General features: G+C 46.1%; 1 protein-coding gene across 1 annotated transcript in view; it reads right to left on the bottom strand.

The window, feature by feature from the left end:
- The window catches only part of PTH1R (parathyroid hormone 1 receptor), a 129,314-nt gene that overhangs the window by 9,002 nt on the left and 104,331 nt on the right, over positions 1-15,981 (bottom strand). Inside the window, exons 7-10 of the mRNA XM_009281023.1 lie at positions 12,915-13,068; positions 6,560-6,620; positions 4,661-4,727; positions 992-1,086 (exon numbers count right to left, since the gene is read on the bottom strand). Coding sequence (XP_009279298.1) covers positions 992-1,086; positions 4,661-4,727; positions 6,560-6,620; positions 12,915-13,068 — 377 coding nt within the window. The remainder of the gene's footprint in view (positions 1-991; positions 1,087-4,660; positions 4,728-6,559; positions 6,621-12,914; positions 13,069-15,981) is intronic.

Raw genomic sequence — 15,981 nt, 5'->3', positions numbered from 1 at the left:
CTCTCCAGCCTGTCCACATCTTTTTTGCATAGCGGGGACCAAAACTGAACACAATATTCCAGGCGTGGCCCGACAAGCGCTAAGTAGAGTGGGATAATGACTTCTTTATCTCTGCCGGTGATGCCCTTGCTGATGCAACCCAGCATCCTGTTGGCTTTCTTTGCCGCAGCAGCACGCTGTTCACTCATAGAGCTGCTTGTCCACCATGATCCCCAGGTCCCTTTCCACAGAGCTGCTCCCCAGCCGGGTACATCCCAGCCTGTGCCGCACTCCTGGATTATGTTTTCCCAGGTGCAAGACCTTACAGTTGTCCATTCTGCTCTCCCCCCTCTGCATGTGTCATGCTGGTCAGTCCAGCTCAGGAGATTATGAGAAGCCTCGGGACATCTCAAGCAGCTGAGGTGTCTCAGCAATCTGCTTTTTCTGTCCAGTTTGACCATGCTACAAATATACTAAATTATCAAGAGAGAAGAGCTGGCAGAACAAAGGAAAACAAAATAAACAAGGAAATGTCAGATTTCCAGCAAAGAGTCAGGAATCCTTTTTCATTTCAGCAAAAGCACTGAAACACCCGCTGAAGGGCAGATTTAACAAATAAACCAAGTTTTACAAAGCACAGGAGGGAAATAAATAGAAATAAATAAATTGGTACAAGTTTTAGGGGCTTCAACAGCATAAGCAATGCTTTTATTTTTGCACTCTTGGTTCAAGGACAGCACAGTCACTTCCAAACTGGCTGAAGAGACTGAATTCCTCTCTTTAACCTATGAGGCAGGTCTCCCAGGTTGGATTTGAAAGGTTTAGGAGATGTTTAAACTGCTGTTGATTCATTCTGCATTACCAGACTTGGAAGACAGCATTCTTCTCACCTTATTTTAGGTGTCTAGAGTGTAGGTACCATGAACTAGTCACCCTGGGCTCCCTCTGTAGTCAAGGGGGTGAAACAAGGACTTTGACATCTCCCAAAAAGTGGAGAGAGTATGTGACTCACCTGTACTGTTGTCTTGAGTCACACCTCCCTGCATTCGTCTCTCGTAACTTGGTTGCTAGGACTCTGATAATATTGATAAAAAGAATAAAATTTACCTGGAAGAGGTGGGGAAAAAAAACAACAAAGAAAGGATAACTGTTAAAAAAGATCCAGATGATGATAGTGTTGTTTAGTCAATGCTTTCCCCAAGATGAGTCAAGGGGCTGTAGCAGTGACCTGAGCATGCTGGGTGTGAAGCTCCTCCTGGGAGAGAGCTTGTCCTGTAGAAGGGATGAGCTCCCCAGGAAAGACCCAGTGTTTGGTGGGATCTGGTCAGCTGTGTTTAACCTGAATGGTCGAGAGAGAGAAGGGAATGGCTTTCGCTGACAAAGTGTGGGCGTCTCACATGGAAACACCTACATCTGAGCTAGTCGGCCCAGCAGACACCTGATAACTGGGTATGTTATCGATATATAAGGCAGTGCTTACCAGGCTTTTTGAGGTATGGACTACAGACAACTCTCAGTATTTTTCACATCTTTTTTTAAAACTCCATACAGTGATATGGGTCATTTTCATGGCCTCATAAACCTCTCAAACTTAGTTCGAGGTCTAGGGAGCAAAGTGAAATTAGGTTATATTTGTCTCTTGCAGCCCACCCAAGATTAAGATCTCCTCAGGCTAAGAGAAGCATTAGTAGGATGCCTTTCCATATTTCCATGTGCAAAAGGAAAGAAGAGCAAGCAAACTGCACCATGATTAAGACACAGAGTAGATCTAACTAGAGATGACAGATCAAGAATGCAGAAGGGCAATATAACTGTAAAACTTCTGTTGTATGTCTACTGCTAACTCTCCCTCTGGAGGAGTGTTTAGGATGGACCAGGTAAGGACAGTAAGGGTGTGGCAGGGAGCCACATCTATGAACCCATCTTGTGGCCAGCTGCTCAACCAAGCTAATCTGGTCCTACAGGAACATGCTCATGGTGACCCATGCAGCAAAAGGTAACGGCAACACCTCATGGCTACACTGCCACTTAACAGAGATGAAAAATGGGGAGACGTTTGAGGGATTCTCAGCTTTTTGGAACTCTTCAGAGACTGGTTTCACTGGGGCTGGGATTACTCCTGCTGCTGCCCCAGACAAACCCATTGTTGGGACTATGGCAAGGCCACAAGCAGAACCATTGTGTTACTGTCTGCACTGGGCAGATCGATGTTGCTGGGCTAACGCCGATGCCTATGGGTTTCTCTGGAGGCTTGCAGCAGTCATTTGACTTCTCAGATGCCAGTATAGCAGCTTTTCAAGGAAACAAGTTACCATGCCACACACAATCTCATAATTTTACGCCAGAAGGGACCATTGTGAACATCTAGTTTGATCTCCTGCAAAACACAGTCCGTAAGACCTTCTTGTATTCATTTTTGTTTGAGCTATAGCAGATCTGGGTTTCAGTGTTTCCATGACGGAGATCCTACCACAACCATTGGTAAGTCATTCCAACAGTTAATTATCCTCACTGTTAAAACAAGTAGTTCCCTGAGCCATTGAATGAACAGAGCCTGTTTTGCTATGGCTTTGTCTTCTGTGGTTGGATTCCTTCTCCTTTAATGAGGTGCAAGTTCATTTTGAACAGCTCTCCTCTGTGTTAAAAAGGGGGTAAGGTCGTACTACACCCTCTCCCTTGAAGGGGCATTAGTAGAATTTCTCTCCCGTATCTATCTGACTGTTTTCATGAGGTTTGTGGGAATTTAACATCCATGCAACCCCATTCCCTTAGTTACATTTGGTTGGAATTTACTGACTGGCACAAAAGTTATAAGGGAGGGATGGATAGACCGACAGGCAGAGAAGCACACAGCCTGGGGGCATATAATTCATTTTCATTGGAAACCAATCTGAAAGGGAAAAAAAAAGGCAGGCTTTGTTTCTCATATGAGTTTTTCTAGCTTCAAAGGCTCAAAAGTGGGATCTTGTTCTGCATTTGTCGGCTAAATGGAAGATGGCCAACCTTATCACAGTCAGGAGGGAAACTCCTCTGACTTCCTGAAACATGTGCTAAGTTTTAAAAGAAATCCAGACAACTGAATAACATCAAAGCTAGCTGCAGAGTGGCGGGATTTTAAGCCCCTCAGCCTCCAAATTCTCTGCAAGTACATCCAGAAAATGCTTAACTTAGTCCAGCAACATATGACCAGCCAGTGTGGGAATTGAAAAGGCAGCCAAGTGAACAATATGAACCCACAGAAATTAAACAGAAACAACCCACAGAATATTTTTGCATGATAAATAGCTGCATTTGCAAATAGCCAGGATACAAGCACAGCAGAGCCTCATGGAGAAACATTATTTTTACAAGGACGAGCCTCAATTGAGCTCTTTCTCCTCTGCTAATTGGGCTTTAAATTAAATGCAATGGGGTTGCTGGCATTCATCTAGTTGAACTATCTGAACTTTCTTCTCCGTCCTACTATTTCGTTTCCAATGACCATGATGTGGGCTTGGTGATTCGTTTCTTCCAAGGTGCAGAACTCATTGCTAGAGCCAGGTGGAGAATTTCCACTGAGAGGAAATTCTGATGAAGAAAAAAGCCCCCCCAAGTCCAAAGCAGCTCACCTAGTTGCACATATGAGCATATTCACCTCAGAAACTTTCCTGCTGTTTATATGCAGATGGTCTGATTTTCTTCTCACCCACACTGATCATCTTCCAAGGCCTCCTGATTTGTGAGTCAGAAGGAAGTATATAGAGCTTGATGCAAAACCCTCTGAAGACTACAGAGAGATTCTTACTGACTCCACTCAGCTACTCGTGGATGAATGTAAAGGGGGACTAGGATGCGTGGGAGTGGACAAGCTCTTTTGCATGCACTCATCTAACCATCAGAAGATGGAGTAATGGAGAACCATAGAGAAAGACAGAGGGAGGAAAAGAGGGTAATTCATGAAAACTGTGAAAGCAGGTTCTCTAGCTAATTAGGACCCTGCTCAAGCAAACACATAACTACCCACCAAATTTCCCTTGTGCAGATAATCACTTCTTATAATGACCTCTCCAGCTTGTGAGAGCTCAGTCCTGTGTTTGGATAATGTCACTTGTATCCTTTCTGTCCCCTCTGACTCCTGGGTGGGGGCTGAAGTGATCCTCCATCAGTGATTAACATCATGTCCAATCATAGCTGGGGTGGTTTAACTTTTGTCCCCACCTTTGAGGTATCCCAAGCTTTTATCAGTTCAGAAAGATGAGCCTGAAACAGTCTGATGACACTGAAGCATGCCTGGGGAAAAGGTTTGGTCCAGCTACGGAACCCAAATTGCAGTTCTTCCCACTGGAGATGCCTGGTGAGAACGTGTTATGACCCCTGAGGGTTTCCAGTATCACATGGGGTGGAAATACTGGCTTGAATGTTTGTTTCATTAACGATTTTAGGGTCTTACCCTTGTGTCTTTTTTCTCTCCTAAGCAAAACTTGAAGTTGCTCATAAACCCCTCTGCCACATGCAGCTATCAAACTTACAGGCAGGTCAAATATAAGGCCCTTAAACTGGATATATAGAGACTCCACACTATTAAGGCAGGAGCTGTGTTAACAGGGTGATTAGAGTAGAGCAGCCTGGCTCAACTCTTCCCACTGAGCCTGCATCGACCAAAGGCACTGCCTCCCACCCCTCGCAGTCAGCCAGTACTCACCACGATAGCTGCCAGGATGGGCACCTGAATAATCCATTTTAAATTGCCAGCACTCAAGTCCCAACACCTGAGAAGAGATGGACATCCCATCAGGTAATCATTGGGTACAACGAGCAACAGACTCAAGTGTCGTGTTGGATAAATCCACCTTGGAAGGATGGGTTCCTCCAAAGCCCGGTGTGGTGGAAGGACCTAGCTCCAACCTGCCTTCAGTCAGCATGGCTTCGAAATAGCCCTTCTCCTGCTGTTATACTATTCAATACTGAAACCACTACTAAACGCATTTAAAGTTATGCTCTCCAGATGGTGGAACAGCTCTTTCCACAGTCATCAAGACTTGTCCTTCTGGGCAGGAACCCACCCTCTTCCACTTCTTCTTCACCTCCTTACCAGAAAAAAACTACACTAAGAGCAATCCAGCTTTCATGAAAACAAGAGAGGCTGAAATGGCCTAATATTACCCCTTGGAATAAACCTGCATAACTCTGCATGGGGACAGGTCCTGTCTGAAGACACGGTGATGGGGACGATGCTGTGGTTCTACATTCAGTTCCTGTGCTTCCTTCAGCCCTGCTCTTGCAGTGAGACCCAGCCATGCCCCACAAAAGTCTTTATCTCCTTTTCATCTTCAGCCCTTATCCAAGTGAGGACTGGAAGGGCAAACTGTTGGTGGCGTGGATCTTGGGCTACGGTCCTCCGTCTGCCAAGAAGGGGCTGAACACTATTTCCTCCCAGGCGTTTCCAGCAGCCATTGAATAAGGTCACTCAGTGTTAATTACTCTGTTTGAATTCTCTCCAACCACGGAGAGAGGAGTGCCACAGGCTTTTCTTTATCTGAGCCAGACAGCCCCCACATGGCAGCTGCAGTTTTCATTTCACGGGCCAAATGCTGCCCAGGCAGCTATTCAAGGAAAGCGAGAGGCAGGGGCAGAGAAACCACTGGTGCTGACTGAAAGGCTCTACGAGGATGAGCCTGTGCCAATGCAGATGCATCACACTCCAGTAGCTGTGCTACTCTCTCCTTCCAAGCCTGGAGCTGAAATCCCATTTGGAAAGCAGTCTCCTCCCAGGCAAAGCCATGTGAAATGTTGCCTGGGGACCCCCACGCTTTTGCTGGCAGATCGTGGGCAGATGAAACCCGTCGTGTGGTCAAGCCTGTGCGTTATTGGGGGAAAATGTGATTGTTTTGGGGTTTGAAGATTGGATGCTACGGATCCTTCATTCAGCATACTGTAAAAATATGAAGCCATGAGGGTGCATGTGTAGGACCAAAGAAGCAACTGATCCAGTATCTTATTTCTGACAGTAGCCAGAAGCTGATATTTAATGTGGAACAGGCAAGCAGGTAGTGATATTTTTCTAGAATATTCTTCCAACAACCTGCAGTTCAGGACAGCTTCCTGAGCCAGAACATTACTGAGTATTTAATGCTTCTGGAGGAATTTATCTTCCATGAATTTGTACAAATGCTTTTTAAACCTAAGGACATGCTGGCATCCACACCTCCTGCAGTGAGGAGTTGCAGCTTCACCACCTCATCAGCTCCGAACCGCCTCCTTTGACTGCGCTGAACCTGCTATCTCCCAACCTTATTCCCATTCATTCAGGATTTTAAAGATCCCTGTCCTGTCCCTGCCTAGCTCTGAGCAGTCCCCGTTAGCCCTAGGCGTTCACATTTATCAAATTCTGTAAAATGAAAAGAAAGCTCGGAAAGTTGCACCCGCCTTTATCCTTCCCTGCCACCCCCCCCCCAAAGTTTGCTAACTTCATAGTAGAAATCACTTCTGGCTTTGCCTTGTTCCTTTTTTCCTTTTGATTTACCCACTAAGTCACTGTTGCCAAAAGCCCCACAAAAGCATCACACGTAAAAGGGAGAAGAGAAAATCTGATGAGACTTACTCTGTGTCAGCTAGAGTGGCTCTCACGCTGGCCCACGCTGTAACAAATACAGCAGGGAGTCCTGCAAAAAAACACAGGTCAAATGGGGTGAGTAGGGGGACTAGAGGGCTCCGTTACCGTAAGCCTAGGTGGAGTGGGCTAGAGGAAAGTGGAAGAAGCAGTTTTTAAATATTCAAGCATAATTTAGACTAGGAAAGCCTGATCTTGGTCTCACATCTCTTCTGTAGCCCAAATGGTAAACTAAACAGTAGCAGGGAGCATTTTCTGGAAGACAAATGTTATGGTCTGGACACGTCCAACCTACTAAACTCTCCTGGCTTCCAAAATGGAGCAGCTTGCTTTCCCAAGTTACTGGCCAGGAGTGGTCCAGGCTTAAGCTGCCTCCTGGTTCGTGCTTGGGAGATGCTCAGGTCTGGGCCTGAGATGGGCCATGGACTTCGCAGGATAAATCATCAAGTTCCCGTGCCTGTCCTCTAGCACTACCTTAGAGAGACATAGCCTGCAGTGCTTGAACCTGGGTGACTGACACCGGCTCTAGCCAACTGGTTCGGTTTGAAGCAGAGAAGGGTTTCCTGCAGCACACCTTTCTCAAGGCATTTGTTCCCTTCCCCTGGTGTCAAGGAAAGGTGGATCTGGAGTCAGGCTCAGACCATATCTCCAAGCACAGGGCTGGATGGATTAGAAGCTCTTTAAGCGTGACAGACTTGCTGCATGAAGCAGATAAATGCTAGAATTTAGGGTAATGCTTGCAAAATACTCTAGCCAAAGGTTCACTCCCAAATGAACCATCCTCATTTCAGCACAGTAACACTGGGCATCATCTTTTCCCTGTGAAACGTAAAAGAATCACCAATATCCAACCGCAATCTTCTATTTATTTTTTTAGGGTCCAGTTCTGCTCTATTTGTACAACTGAGTCCCCTACTGGCTTCCCTTAAAAGGCAGGATCAAATCCACAGTAGCTTCTACAAATTCAAGAAGAATAGCCCCTTTCAGGTGAAAAAAAAAATTAAAAAATAAATAAAGGCGACATTTATCACCGATGACTGTAAATATGCTGTTCACAGTCTAAGCTTATTGGGGCTCGGCATGCATAAGCACACGCTTAACTTTCAGCATGCACTTAAGTCTCATTAGAGTGCTTAAAGGCTTTCCTGACCACGGGTGCTTTCCTGAGCTGGGGTGTGGAGCAGGGACGCCTGTCTCATACACATATGGACAACAGGGCCGTTATCTTGGTTGGAACCTTTAAATGCCATGGTAATATAAGAAAGCATAAATAATTAAACACAGAGCCTCACTCAGGACCAGCGCAGCAGCGCTGCCTACAAAGATACATTTATAAGGAATGCACCCTGCTTTACAATCCCCTGCGATGGCTGGCATTGGAAAGAAAATACTTAACCTATTGCACTGGGAACCCGTGAGCGTGTTGAAGCTGAGGGCTTGGGGAAGGTGATGATTTATCGTAACAAGCACCGTCTATTCCTCCTCACTGTTAATCACCTATCTAAGAAAAAAACTTGCATGCTCCGAACTACTGGCTGAGCTATCAAAGGCTTAAATGCATATAACTTTGTTGATATCATTGGTAATATTCAAGTTTATATTAACCGAGAAACTGGCCATGTTGAGAGGCCGACATGCCTGCTGCCTGCTTGCGAGACGGTGGATGTTCACCCGCGATTGTGAAGCTCTAAGTTTGAAAGACGGATTGTTTTGGAGGTTTAGATGCATTTGACACGTACTTGTTCCCCACTAGCCTGTTGTGCACTTCAGAAGAGACACTGTTCCCTTTCATACTAATCCTGTGCTGTGTTCAAGGTTTCTAGCAACAATACAATATACAGGAGAAAATAATTATACCTAAAAAATCCCTGTGTGTGGATTTATTGTGCCCTGTGCACTGCTGCCTCACTCTGTTTAGGCAAGCTTAGGAAAAGGATCTTTGACATTTTCTGCAAAACATACAGAGCAAATTCCTGGCACCAGTTTTATTGCTACATTTGTCTTTCTGCATCTCTTACATTGTTCTTTTTTTGCAATGTGAACAATCGTAAATGTTCTTAAAATGTTCTTAAATTTTCAAAAAGTGGTATGAATCCTCCCCCTCCCTTTCCTCTGCCTCATTTTTGGATTCTCTCTACATCCATGTAACATGGACTGTTTGGGCCATTAGGTAATTTCTAGAGTTCGATCTTTTCCTCCCACTCTGGTAAGCTAGTCTTTCAACTTGGAGAGTCAGAAGGCTTAGCTTTGCCTCCAGCATCTCTTTTACTTTCAGAGGGTGACTTTTTGGTGCCTCCACTTGAAAGTCCTGGTCTTTGATGTCCCAAGACTGACAATCCCTCCTGCTGAGCACTCACAGCGCCCATTGATGGGAGAGCCACTAACCAGAAAATCAGGACTGATGTCCTCAAAGTTAGACATCTAAAGATATCCACAAACAGCAAGATACCCAAAAGGATGCAGCTCTGTGAGCAGCAAAGTCACATGTGATTAGATGCGTCATAGAATCATAGAATCATGGAATGGCTTGGGTTGGAAGAGACCTTAAAGATCATCTAGTTCCCACCACCCGCCATGGGCAGGGACACCTTCCACTAGATCAGGTTGCTCAAAGCCCCATCCAACCTGAACCCTTTCAGGGAGGGGGCATCTACCACCTCTCTGGGCAACCTGTTCCAGTGTCTCACCACCCTCTCAGTAAAGAATTTCTTCCTAATATCTAACCTAAATCTACTCTCTTTCAGTTTAAAACTGCTACTCCTCATCCTGTCACTACACTCCCTGATAAAGAGTCCCTCCCCATCTTCCCTGTAGACCCCCTTTAAGTACTGGAAGGCCACTATAAGGTCTCCCCAAAGCCTTCTCTCCTCTAGGCTAAACAACCCCAACTCTCTCAGCCTGTCCTCATAGGGGAGGTGCTCCAGCCCCCGATCATCTTCGTGGTCCTCCTCTGAACCTGCTCAAGCAGGTCCATGTCTTTCTGGCATCACCAGAAACCCACCAAGGAAAGGAAAGTGAGTCTCCAAGAAGCCTGTGATCTCCTGGATGGCTGTAAGCACAGACAGATGCAGGAGTGGATGCATGCATGCACGTCCTCCCCCTTGCACGTATGTACCCCACGTGCACGACCGGTGTGACGCAGGATGAACCCCACCGGGCGGCGATGCCGTGAGCGACTTCTACAGAATCCACATTGTATGCGCTGTGCATTTCCAGTCAATACACACAGTGTGTACAATGCAGGTGCTATAAAGTCAGGTATCTCCCCATCAGCTGGAAAAAGTGCAAACCTCAAGCTGGGCAAAGTTTGGTGGCCACCCCAACCCCTTTCCTCCCCTCTGCCGCTTTTCTTGTGTACGTCTCCTAGCAGTTGGAAAAATGGCTTTCATGCATGTGTCAAAGCTGTAAGAGAGGCGATTGCAAAGCGACTGCTAGAAGAAAGCTTATGAATAAAGACCTTATGTAGGTCTGGAGAAATCTGGTCTCGGTTCCCTGCTATTTGAAAACCTCTCTGAGGAACAATGCTTGTGTTTTTTCAGTCCCTCTGTGTCACAGTTTCCTAATATTAAATGGGGCTAATAATACCCTCTTAGGCCTCTTGTCCTATTAGGTACGAATACTTTCAGGCAAGGATGATTTCTGCTTAGATAAACATGCAGGGCTCACCATCACGGGTTTTTGGACCTGAGCACCTTTAACAGTAACACATCGATCTATTTGTCTTTTCCAGGTCTCCTTGTAACCCTCTTTTGCGCCGTAGCTGAAAGCCAGCGCAGTCCAGCCGGCCGGGGGGGAATTAACATGGTGTGAAGGAAAAATACCAGTGGAATCAGCTTGGGTTTTCTAGCTATTGGTCATGCTTTTTAGACTTCCTTCATAAAACAGCTGCAGGGAACTTGAAGTCTGCTGGGGAATTTACTGTTGCCCATAATATCATTATTTATTTATTTTTGTTGGGTGCTGGCAAGGAACAAGTTCCTTTCTGTCATCAGTGTCTCCCTTGCAAGAAGGGCGCTGCGGACTTTCACGGAGCCGTGCTCCCTTGTGCCAGTGAGGATGTGGATTGAAAAGACTCAACAGAAATCTTTGGGTCTGACATCAAAGAGTAACTATATGATCTGGTTTCTTCAGTAGCCTGGAAATAAGATGTTGTAGGGTGATTTTTGGTCCCCATCCCCACCTTGGAAATTTCCAGGCAGGATAAATGCACCGCTGTTTATTGTTACACAAGCAAGAAAAAAAATCCCAGCTTTTGGGGCAAACTTGTCTTTTCTGTACCTATGTGGAATGTCGTAATTATTTATCGCTGATTCCCTGTCATTCATTGCTGTGGTATGGGCAGGATCCAGTGCCCACTGCAGGGAACTGGAGTTTTTCCACTGACTCCAGTGGGTCTTGGATTGGGTTGCCCTTTCCAGTGCCCAAAAGCTATCAAAGCAGTACGTCTGTGCGGGGGTGTGTGTGTACATTATCATGCTAATCAAAACAAAGCAAAAACAAATGCAACTGGAGGGATCCTATGTTCTCATTCCAGAGGAATTTAAATTGAGCGGCCTCAAACTTTTGGAAGCACATAGATGATTGGTGTTGTGACAGGTGTGACTTCAGCTTTGTGGTCGCTCTGATAAAATGATTATACTCTGGCAGTGGTTGGAAGAATTAATGAGAGGAACCCATGCCTGTTAGACTGTTTTCCTTTGGCCGTATTACGAGCAGCATCAAGTTGGTTTTTCTCGTTAAACATATGGCATTATTTTTCAACTGTTTCCTTCTCTTCCAGAATTTGCTCTGGGGAATTGCTTCTTTAAGTCTGCTCTGTGCAGCTGAGTGCCATTTTCCGAGAAGCAAATTTTAGATAGCTTGAAGGTTTGGAAGCGGGTGGGGGTTTAAGGTTTTTTTTGTTTGGTTTTGGTTTTTGTTCGTTTGTTTTAAAAAAGAGATGACATCGAAAGTCCTCTCTGTCTCACGGCAGCTGAGGTAAGAAATACCCTGTCCCCAAAATACCTATTTATTTATTTATTTTCCCTCAAACCTACCAGCTGGCTGGGACTAGACTCTGCCTGAGAGATGGATGCCTACTTTGGGACTCATGTTTCCACCTCCCATCTTTACCATATGGCAGTACCGGCAGTTTCTGATCTACGCACGAGCTGAACGTGAGGTTAGCAAGGAGCTTGTGGTCCCCTTCTCCCCCATATCACACTTGGGAAGGAGGAAGGCTGGAGAGAGTCCTGTGGGCTGGACTGCCCTCGGTTACTGAATCCCTTGCTTGCTTTCACAAAGCGAAAACCTGCAATTCTCCAGAAACTCGGTCCTGCACTATCTGACTTGCTCAGAGCTCCACGGTTAAAGACAGCGATTTTCTTCCAGAAGAAATCATGTGCTGGAATGGGGATGGTGTGGTACACACATTAATCTTGTCCTAAAACGCAGTCAGGATGTGGCCAGGTGCATTTTGGACCTGGAAACTGGTAACCATAGACACCTCTGAACAGGTTTTTCCTGCTGTAAGCTCTCGTAGACCTACACCCCATTATTCTTAGTTACGTCCTCAAGGATCATCTAATACATTTCCTGTTCTCCCTTACAGTCCACACGCTTCAGACAACTGTGGGCAGTTGTTTTATTGTCCTCAGCCTACCAGCACCTCATAACTCCTTGCAAGCCAAAGCTAATGCCAGAAATGAACAGAAAGCACATTCTCGTCTGAAATGTGTGTGCCCACAACGCCTTCCACTAATGAGCACCCTCCCTGCACCCACATCCCGCCCCTTTCTCCTTACTCCAGGAAAAGACGCCCAAGTTAAAAGAAAAGGAAAAAAAAAAAGGCTTCCCCACAAATTGCAGGTTTCTACTGGTGCTCCAACACTCATGAATCCTCCAGAGCTTTTTAAAGCAACTGGGATCTGAGGTAGGAAATCAGAGCTTAGGTCTGCCATCGGGAGCAGATGCTCACAGCCTCATGCAACTTTCCGCCCCTCCAGCCCAACTCCTGTTTCTCAGCAGGAGGCATTTGGCAGAGATGGGGATAACTCAGAGGGTGCACTAAAATCAGTTGTCACATGCACACATCTGCTGCCCTGGAAGGATGGCGAGATGTGCTGTCTCTCCATGCCTGGGCTGATCCTTCCAGAGAACCTAGAAGCGCCACAGTGTAAATACCACAATTTAGAAATTACAAAGGCTTCACAAGAGAGCTAACCTGTCCTTGCAAGGGTCACTGTGTCTCTGATGCTCACCCTGCCTCTGTCCCCTCTCCTGTATTTATGTACATACTCTATCTGCTTCAAAGACTACCTCCAGCAGGCTTCTTACAGGTCAGCCGTAAGGAGCAGCCATGACTTACCCCAGCCAAATAATGTGAATCCCCAAAGATACTTCTTCTCTGAGAAAAATGCCATGAAGATGAGGCTGTGGAGATAGAGCCCTTCCACCAGAATCCAGTAGTAATTGGTTGCCAGGAAGTAGAGGAAGAAGGTTACCGCTACTTTACAGCCCACCTGCAACGACCACAGAAAGACAGGGTTATGTGAGGAACATGGTGTGAAATTCTTGTTCGACAGAAAGCCATAATTTACCAAGATGGGCTGGAAAACAAGATGGAGAAAGGAAAATAATAAATCAGAAAATCCTGCTGCAGGGCTTTTACAAGGGGGAAAAATCAGTGCAAGAACAGAAGAGATGAACAACTGAGAAGAAAGCTTCCCCTCAGCCTGACTTCGTGTCTCCAATAGCGGGTGAGTTGGGAGGTGTAGGAGGACAGGGCACATGTGGAGAGATGCTGACCTGACCCTACTCTCCCCCAGCCAACTGATGAGGGGCTCCCGTGCTTTCTAGGACAGCCGTGTTTCATCTTTTCCCTGTGATTCTTGTCCAGGTTAGAGGACGAAGGGCTGTGGGCAAGTCACCTCGGTCTGGGTGACCTGGTGCAAGTCACATCACTTGGAAGTACAACTCCCTCCTCAGCTCGTGGAGAGATACGGGCACTGTGCTGAGGGTGAGTCACCCCATCCTGTCATGGATGTCCAAGACAGGGTCCTCCAGGGCTGCCTGTCTTTCCTCAATGGGTGTGAAGACACCCTAGATGGCTGCTGTAGGCTTTGGCGACTGGTCCTCCAAGAGCAAACCGAAGATGGAGGATTTCACCCACAACATCAAGGCGTTTTCTGAACAGACCTGAGGTGCAAGGTGGGAGACCTGGTAGAGACTTCCAGGACACGCTGATTTTAAATGGGTGCATTAGCTGAACTCTCACTCCACACTGACCTGCAATCCTTTGCTTTCTTGAAAGGAAAACCCTGACTGTGACTCAACGCTCCCCTGCCCTTCTGGCAGAGTGGGGCAAAGCTATCCTTGTTCCAACGTTTCTCAGCCCCAGTAGAGAAAGGCTGCAAAGTAAGGATGCTGCACAGGGTTAATTGGTAAAAATAATGCCATCTCTTGTCAATGTGGAAGTGCTAGGACTCTGGGTAGTCCGATTTCACAGGCAACTTCTAACTACCAAACACATCCCGCAGCAGCAGCACACCTCCGTGCTGCCCCTTACTTTGAGAGGGATACAAGCGACTTGCAGAAAATGTCAATAATAAGTACCTTGTAAATAAAAAGAGAATTTTTTATTCTGGCCCAGCTCTTACGCTAATCCTTTGCCAATCAAAATGAATATGCACAGATTATAGACGTATATATGTATATATATAAAATATGGACATATTTACACCCATTTTCTTTTACAGACGAAGTGAGTTAAAATAGAAGGAAGATTAATTAAAAAATCCCCACCCAGGTTTAATAATAATTTTTATGTTTACAAAAAATCACCATCTACTCACACAGAGGGAGCATCAGGCAATAATTACGAAGCTCCCACTTCACTTGGAAAGAAAAGAAATACATTAATTCTCGCCTTCATCACTTGTTTGCCTCTCAATTCGGCAGAATGGGAAATGCCATTAAATTGCTAATATTCAAAGAATGCAATATATTACCCCAATTATTCCTTATAACGAGTCCAGCCCAAGGAGAAACAGGAAACAATGCAGTAAAACATTTTGTGTTCTTTCCAAAAAGGGAGTGTTTTGAAGTGTGCTGAGTGCTCCAGCCAGAGACTCACCAAATTAAGGAAATGGATCTCTGAAATGGGAAGGAAACACGGTAACTTATTTCCATCTGGGGGGACTTGGATGCACAGTGGGACTCGTCATACATCCTGATTTTATGCAGGGGTGTTGGTGGCCAGGTCCCTGGTAGTAGCACAAGCTGTGAGAGACTTGAGAAGCCGAATGAATACACAGGCGGAAAGTTTGGTGCCGCATTGCGAGAGCCACTCGCCACTCCACTAGGATGTTTGAGGTAGCTGAGATTTTTTGTGTGCATTGAAGGTAACCCTTGATCTTAGATACTAAAATCTACCTCGTCTGTTTCTGCAGCATCCAACAATTCATGGGTGATGAGCTGTCATACCTAGGATCCACCATGGGAAATCTGTGATGAGACCAATGGCAAGAAGAGCAGACAGCTTCAGTGAGCGGGGACAACTTTGAAACCTGAGGATGGGCTTCATCTCCCCCAAGCACATGGACAATGCAGATGTCTCCATCTGAGCTTTCTATACAGTGAAAAGAAACATATACATCTGGAGACAAGTTCACCTGACCTCACTTCAATTTTTCTTTTAGGATGTGGTGTATCATACCCTTGACTTGACTGGCTGTGTTGACCATACTGACTCAGCTGACCATAGATGGAACCTGAGGTGACTGGATTGAATGAAGGTGTCTCCCTTGTAGACATCTGGTTTTTGCAGATGAACCCTACCCTTTCTTATCATACCTCATAATCCCTCCATTGTCCCTTCTAAAATGTCTTTTTTCAGAGATGGGAGTGATAAATCATAACGGGAGCAACCAGCTATGGTTTGCTGCAAAATTACAGTGAGGTGAGATGTCTACCGCTGACCTTCTTCCTCACAAGCTGCCTCTGCTCTGGCAGAGGCTGAGAGCCTCCCAAGACACGTTGAACCATGGCTTTGCCACATCTGGGTTGTCAGTCGGCTGGTACAGATGTTACAGCACAGTGATGCCTCCATGGGTCATTCAGGGAGGATCTCCAGGTGGAAAATCAGCCAATTGCACCTCGTGGTGGGAAAAGTACGTGCTGTGAAACGCAAGCACTGATGTGCCTTGTGCTGGGATAGCCAGGGGAGTTTCCAGAGCCATACACTCTGGGAGGCATCGGGGAGCTGTTCAAGACAGTAGAGGTAGAAGGGATCCAAAACCTCAACCCTGGCTTTACCTTTGAACGCTGGGGGAACAGCTCTTCCTTAGCTCTGGGGCTTGGCAGTCCCTCTGGGCCAGTGGATTGAGAGGGAGTGGGAAGGGATGGGAAGAGGCTGTGGAGGGTGGAGAAAAACC

The sequence above is a fragment of the Aptenodytes forsteri genome, unplaced genomic scaffold (genome assembly GCF_000699145.1).
Source record: "Aptenodytes forsteri isolate BGI_AS27 unplaced genomic scaffold, ASM69914v1 Scaffold52, whole genome shotgun sequence".
In the NCBI taxonomy this organism is placed as follows: domain Eukaryota; kingdom Metazoa; phylum Chordata; class Aves; order Sphenisciformes; family Spheniscidae; genus Aptenodytes; species Aptenodytes forsteri.
This window is presented reverse-complemented; position numbering and strand designations above follow the sequence as displayed.